Raw genomic sequence first — 7,898 nt, 5'->3', positions numbered from 1 at the left:
CGCTTCTATGCCGAAACAATGGGAATACAAGGTCTCGGATTAAAAATTTAATTGACCTGGAAATCACTTTCAAAATGATAGTTTTAATTATTGAAATACCTCTGAAAACTTATGTGTCCAAAATTATCGTATTTACTCGGAATATAATTAACCTCGAATGCTTTATTGATATATAACTTCAAGTTGTGCATGTAACTCCGGGCAACCAAAAATAATTGACAAATGGACTTAAGCCACTGTCAAATTAAACGGCTCATGTAATCGTTATGGATATTTATCTGTAATCTGTACAGATTTGAGTAACAAAAAATGAACGATATCGCTGAGAGACATAATCTACTGTCCCTATTTCAACCGATTAAATTTGTATATTTTACAGATTTTTCTGTAAGTTTAAAAGGTTTCTTTCTCCGTGGGATGTGCACAAAGATAACATTCATGTCTGCTAGTGTACATTGCATTAATTCAATCGTCCAACAAAATGATCACTGATTCTGTAAGTTTAAAAGGTTTCTTTCTCCGTGGGATGTGCCCAAAGATAACATTCATGTCTGCTAGTGTACATTGCATTAATTCAATCGTCCAACAAAATGATCACCCGAATGTATAAATCGGATGGTTTATTTCTCCTGGGCTCTTGAACCATGAGATGGCTGCAAACCCGCGAAACTGGTTATCCGTGTACATTAACTGCTCGACAGACTTATAAAAGATTTCTCGAGTTGTACAGGGTGTTATGAAAAGACAGACCCACCCAACTTCAAGGCATTTTTAAAAAGAAATTGAGTCCATCTTTTTGCACCTCCTATATACACAGAAAAAAAGAAACCACTGAACACCAAAGCTAACAGTTACGTAATTTAAAACTAACAAATAATCATTAAGAAATCCAAATTTTCAATGTGTCAGGACTATTCTTAGATGATCAGGATTGATGTGTCAGTTGTGGACAGTTTGTTCTAATACCCTGAAAAAAAAGTGTTGTATTCGAATCGACTGATTTGAAGAATGTTTCACTTCCCCTTAAATCTTCTTTTTGTAAGAATTGAGAAATATTTACTTTTAACATTACATCATTTTAGAACCGCGTCAGAAGAAGGCGGACCGAAGTTGTATGCAAATCTCGAAAATTATTTCTGGGAATCGCGGTAGCTCCTGGAATCGTCCGATCTTCATATTTATTGCTTCGTCAAAATACGTAAGAGAAGGAAACGAACGGTGAAATTTGCAATAAAAAAGAAACCGAACGAAGGAAATGATTGCAAAATCAACGGTCGAAGAGAGTTTATTTTCTCTCTCGGGACGTAAATATTATGCTATTCCGGTTCCCAGCGACGCACATGAGACTCTGAAAACAATAAGAAAAGAAAGAGGAATATTTATGAGAATTCAAATCGGCAAAACTTGACTTTGTACCTTGGGCACCTAGAGACACCATCCTCAGGGGTTTGGACTACGTGGACTCATGGTTTCCATGTGCGTACATTGAACTCGAAGGTCATTTCTGAGGTAAAGATGCTTCTAACTAAAAATCGAGAAGACAAGACTCGTAAGACCTGTTTTCGACCACTACGCAGGGGACATGGGGATCGGTAACGAGAATAGGTTTCAGTCTTTCTGGACGTCTCCCCGAGGAAGGTCTCGCATCGACAACGCCTCATCCTTCCGGGATTTTGTCGGTTCCTTGGATTGTTCGGTAAGAAACTTTCCGAGAATTATTGATTCTGAATTGTGATTGAATAATTTAGGTAATATGGAACGACGGAAATGTAAAAAGTGTGTTGACAAAATGGTTACAGTTTGCGAATGAAAGAGGAGAAATAACAAAACTTGGTATCTAGCAAGGACCCAACATGTAAAAAATTAGTTGACAAATTGGTTGCAGTTTGCGAATTAAAGAGAAGAAATAACAAAACTTGGTATTTAGCTAGGACCCAACATGTAAAAAATTAGTTAACAAAATGGTTGCAGTTTACAAATGAAAGAGTAGAAATAACAAAACTTGGTATTTAGCAAGGACTCAACATGTAAAAAACTAGTTGACAAATTGGTTGCAGTTTGCGAATGAAAGAGTAGAAATAACAGAAAACTTGGTACCTAGCTAGGACCCAACATGTAAAAAATTAGTTAACAAAATGGTTGCAGTTTACAAATGAAAGAGTAGAAATAACAGAAAACATGGTATCTAGCTAGAACCCAACATGTAAAAAACTAGTTGACAAATTGGTTGCAGTTTGCGAATGAAAGAGTAGAAATAACAGAAAACTTGGTATCTAGCTAGAACCCAACATGTAAAAAACTAGTTGACAAAATGGTTGCAGTTTACATATGAAAGAGTAGAAATAACAAAACTTGGTATTTAGCAAGGACCCAACATGTAAAAAATTAGTTAACAAAATGGTTGCAGTTTACAAATGAAAGAGTAGAAATAACAAAACTTGGTATTTAGCAAGGACCCAACATGTAAAAAACTAGTTGACAAATTGGTTGCAGTTTACAAATGAATGAGGAGAAATAACAGAAAACTTGGTATCTAGCTAGGACCCAACATGTAAAACATTAGTTGACAAAATGGTTGCAGTTTGCGAATGAAAGAGTAGAAATAACAGAAAACTTGATCTCTAACTAGGAGTCAGCATATAAAATATTTGATGACAAATTGGTTGTCATTTGCGAATGAAAGAGTAGAAGTAACAGAAAACTCGATCTCTAGCTAGTACTCAGCATATCAAAAATTGGTTCACAAATTGGTTGTCATTTGTGAATAAAACAGTAGAAATAACAGAAAACTTGGTCTCTAGCTAGGATCCAGCATGTCAAAAATTTGTCGACCAATATGTTGTAGTTTGCCAATGAAAGAGTAGAAGTAACAGAAAACTCGATCTCTAGCTAGTACTCAGCATATCAAAAATTGGTTCACAAATTGGTTGTCATTTGCGAATAAAACAGTGGAAATAACAGAAAACTTGGTATTTAGCTAGGACCCAGCATGTAAAAAGTTTGTTGACATGGTTGTAGTTTGCGAAAGATAGAATAGAAATAACAGAAAACTTGGTCTCCAGCTAGGACCCAGCATACAAGGATGTTGTTCCTCCTGTTCCTCCTGCCAATGGTAGCAGGGATGATCCGTGAGATCAAGCAGGAGAGTTTCGTTCTGCGCCTGGAGAACCTGACCTTGAAATCAGTGGAGCGCCTGGAAACAAATATTGACATGCTGGACATTTCGAACCAAGGCCTGACGTCCCTCGCCGAAGACGCCTTTAAGGATCTGTATGACATAAAAATACTGAATCTAGAGAAAAACCAGTTAACCTTACTGCCCGAGGGAGTGTTTTCTAAGTTAAAGACCCTAGAGAGTCTTTACCTAAATGAGAACAATCTCACTAATACAAACCACGCTCTCTCTGGTTTAACGAACTTGAAGATCCTGAACATCTCCAGCAACCCTCTGGGCATCATCAGCGATTCAGAGTTGTACGACCTTTCAAGGTCAGCCGAAATCCTGACGAGAAATAACAATCTCTGGGCGTTCAGCACCCGGGTCTTCGACCCCCCTAGCAATCGCGACGATCATCAAACACTGAAGGAGCCTCAAGGTGACCCCAAAGAGGACCCAGAAGAGGCTGAAAATAAGAGATGGACTCAGTATGCTCAAGAGTACGATCTCGACGGGGAAATCGATGCGGCTATTCCGATAAGGAAGATCAAGATCTGCCAAGAAGAGGGCCACCTCAAACTCGTTAAGTTAGCCGACGAAGAGGATAAACTGGAGCCCGGGTGCTCTACCTTCGAGATGAATGTCAGGAGACCTGGGATATTCCTGAACCTCCGTTCTAAAGGCATTTGCACGTTCGCTAAAGGCTGGTACCAGCTTCAGGACCTGCCGATCTACAACGTCGACCTGACTGGAAACGAGATTGAGGAAATCAGCCCAGAGCTACTCAATGATCTACCTCCCAGGGTCCGGTCAGTGACCATTAACAAGAACCGGCTTCGCTCCCTCAAAAACAACGTTATTGCTAATGAGGACCTCCTCTATCTTCAGTTAGAAGATAATAGAATAGAGGAAATACAGAGCTTCGCTTTCAACGCCACAAATCTCCTAGGTAAGGCGAAATAAATTTTAAATAACCAGGCCATGATAGTTGCAAACTCAAGCGGGTAAAATTGTGTACTTTCGGCAAATGGAAACCTTTCTTAATATGTAATCTTAAGGTGAAGTGAAACATCCTTCAAATCAGTCGATTCGAATACAACACTTTTTTTTAAGGGTATTAGACCAAACTGTCCGAAACTTGGACACATCACTCCTGATCATCTAAGAATTGTCCTGACACATTCAAAATTTGGATTTTTTAACAACATTTTTTAACTCAGGCCAGACCAGAACCAAACTGGCGTCGAGCTCTGATATTTCGATCAATATACAATTATCGAAGGCTCTGATATGAGAATCGAAAGGCTCAGGACAATTTTACGACAATTTAGAACACTCTGGTAATCGATAACCTCGCATTTGAACGGGATAAAGGCAAAAAAAGTGTCTTATGCGCTTCTATACTGTAACGCTGGTAATACGAGGTCTCGGAGTGAACATTTAATTGACATGGAAATCACAGATGGCGCAGGGGGTCCCTCTACAGTCAATTAGGGCCCCAGAAAGCACGAATCCAGAGGATTTCTGGTGTTTTACTTCGATTTCTTTATAATTATTGAACGAAAACGACAAATGGAGTATGCCATTTCGTACAATACCCAATATAATTCGACCCAGCTGTCGATATAAAAACGAACGTCGGCAACGTAGGCATTTAGAAAAATTTTCTTTATCGACGTTGATCAAGTTTCTCGACGTGTTTCACTTCACCTTAAGTTACTGGATTGTAACAAATGTCATGTAACTAGCTAGCTCTATGCTACGTAACTGTTAGGTTATTACATTGTAACAAACGTTATGTTATTTGTTATTTTTAAGTTACGTAACTGTTAGGTTTGGTTTTCAGTGGGTATGTAAATGGATAGAAATTGACCATGTTTTTATTCTTGCTTGCAGTATTGTATTTGAGGGGGAACAACCTGAAAGATCTGGACTTTGTACGAACTCTCCCAAACACTCTACAAGATTTGGACGTGTCCAATAACCAGATTGAGGAAATCCCGATCGAGGTCTTTTACCACACCCGGAATTTGACCAACTTGGTTCTGAAAGGAAACAAAATCTCCGAGGTGGCACCCGATGCTTTCATGTACCTAGAATCCCTGGGACAACTATATCTGCAGGATAACAACATCGTCCATTTAGGGCCGGGAGCATTTAGGAATTTGAAAAGTCTTCTCATGCTGGTCCTAAGGAACAACAAGATCAAGGACATCCCAAACGGCTGCTTTAATGGCCTCGAATCCCTGGAAATCTTACACTTGGCCAACAACAGCTTAACGAGAATTACCGCGGACACTTTCCATGGACTACCACCTAGCGTGATGGGCTTGTCTTTGGCCAACAATCAAATAGAAAATCTAGAGATGAATAGTTTTGTGAATTTACCAAAGGATCGGCTCTCTCTGGAAGGTAACAAAATCTCCGTGATAACTCCTGGAGCCTTCAACATTCCTGACCTCAAAGAACTATACTTGAAGAAGAACACTATCGAGCGCATCGACCCTAAAGTTTTCGAGACGTTACCCGGCCTGCGACAACTCGATCNGGATTATTAATAAAAAAATTAATATAAAGAAATCGAATACATTGAAGAGTACGTCTTAAAGATCTCAGAAAAAGGGACTTGATTTTCCCTCCGACTTCGCTCGAGCTCTCCCCAGTCAGAACTAACTCCTATTCGATCGTTCTCATCCAGCCTCACTGTAATTTCTTTCTCACTCAATTCATATTCCTCACTCTCTCATTCCCACCCTCATCAATACATTTCTTTGTGCGTCAAAATTCTCACTCACTGAGTCATACGGCCGCTCGCACTTCACGAACTCTCAACCACGCATAAACGGTATCACCTATCGAGCTGTCATTTAATCTAAATACTTCTCATTTCACCCCACAATCATACAAACATTACATTTCACTCTAACTTCTATTTAGTCTTATTCTTAATCTTTATTGCATCATTGGCGACACAACTATTCGTATAGCTAAACGCTTTCATCTTTTTTTTTTATTCTATTAACTTTATTGGACCGCACAGGGCACTGACACTACAGACATTTCCTGGAACCCTCTGACTACCCTGAACAAAGGATCCTTGAAAGGACTCTCCACCTCGACACGTGGACAAGTCCTGATCAGTGGGAACCGAATCGAATCGATCCACACTGGACTTTTTGAGAACTAACCCTAGCCAGTTCTTGGTCAAGACTCAGAAAAGGGGAGAAATTTGCAGGGAATATAGGTAAAAGGTTGTATAACCGAATAAAAATTAAAAAAAAAAAGAATCGGCCTTTTCAACCCACTAAGGTGTATGTAGTCCCCCTTGTTTGTTGCTCCGAATCAATATAGGGTAAGTCTGGGATAGTTGGACCATGTTTTTTTAAAGTAATTTTTTCTGAAGCTTCGCAATGTCTAGGATTTGGTATATATTTTTATAATATGTATATAGGACCTTGAACAATTGTAAGCACTTCTCCAGCTGTTACACTAATCACACTTGAAGTTATGATTTTTTCTTTTTTTTTACTCGGTAGTCCATCTATCCCGAGGGTACTCGAGTTAGATGGACCACCTCCTAGGGATTGATGGATCTCTGGTATACGTTACTAAATCAGGGTGTAACACAAGAAATACATGTTATCAAAGGTATAAACATTGTTTAATTCAAAGTATAAAGTTATAAACTGCTTCAAAAGTGATTAGTATAGAGAAGACTATTTGAAAAAGGATAAGTAAATTTGATAGTCAATATACTTAGAAAATATAGGTAGTCTGATTTATATTCACATCCATCCATCCATTCATCCATATATCCATTTATATAGAAAGTAAAGCCCTAATAGGAGATATGGTCCGCCTATCCCAGGTTTTTTCAAGTAGTCCATCTATCCCAATTGTCGGGGATAGATGGACCAGTTTCCCGTCCAGACAAACAGCGCTACGGGCGTGCCATTTTAGGTTAAGATTGTACTCAAGTATACACTTGAGTTATAGGATTGATCTTACGTCGAAATCATTTAAACTAACTTCACCACATATCAAATAAATCCAGTATAAAATATTTTTCAACTCACCAAAAGAAATAAACAAAGTTTTCTTCTAAAATACGCATGAAACTCATGAGCAAAACTAAGCGTGGTTCCGTCTACTCAAGAAGAACAACTTCGGACAACGACTGCAGCGCTGTTGTGACACCCCAGCCAAATATTCGACTAGTCCGTCTATACCGGTGGTCCATATATCCCGGACTTACCATATCTACCTATATAATCATCGGAATGAAGCATTACCACTGACGAAAAGAAGTCACGCGTACATGACAGCGGCCGGCAATGTGTCAAAATGAAAATTCACTTGCTGAAATTGCGGAAAATAAATTATATTATTTCAGAGAAAATCATACGCATAAATCATGAACCTTGGATGATCGCCCCACAAGGTGCGTTGTCAGAGTATATAATTATTACTTGAACTTAAAGAGAAACTTAAAGTTTGTGAAAGGATAAGATAACATTATTTTTAACTTACTTAATTAAAATAAAAATTAAACGGTATGTTTGATAGTTCCTTCAGCAGAAAATCTACTTGAGAATAAAACTTTATAATTAACGAGTAAATAAATAACAGATGAACGAATGAATAAAAGACGAATACGCTGATAAGAGATAAATGCATAATGTTTGTAGCTTGTTTGTTATTCGAATAAATTCTGCTCAACCCTGGTTGTAGCCAGTACAAA

At 38.4% G+C, this 7,898-nt stretch overlaps 1 protein-coding gene across 1 annotated transcript; it reads left to right on the top strand.

The window, feature by feature from the left end:
• The first annotated feature begins 1,410 nt into the window (after positions 1-1,410).
• LOC105702965 (leucine-rich repeat-containing protein 15) lies at positions 1,411-5,715 on the top strand. The gene is made up of 4 exons (XM_012430970.2): positions 1,411-1,509; positions 1,578-1,696; positions 3,063-4,106; positions 5,054-5,715. Exons 3-4 carry the CDS (start codon positions 3,083-3,085, stop codon positions 5,713-5,715), a joined length of 1,686 nt encoding a protein of 561 aa, XP_012286393.2. The 5' UTR covers positions 1,411-1,509; positions 1,578-1,696; positions 3,063-3,082.
• The last annotated feature ends 2,183 nt before the right edge of the window (positions 5,716-7,898 follow it).

This window comes from Orussus abietinus, unplaced genomic scaffold (genome assembly GCF_000612105.2).
Source record: "Orussus abietinus isolate OABI.00-Male unplaced genomic scaffold, Oabi_2.0 scaffold485, whole genome shotgun sequence".
Classification (NCBI taxonomy): domain Eukaryota; kingdom Metazoa; phylum Arthropoda; class Insecta; order Hymenoptera; family Orussidae; genus Orussus; species Orussus abietinus.
This window is presented reverse-complemented; position numbering and strand designations above follow the sequence as displayed.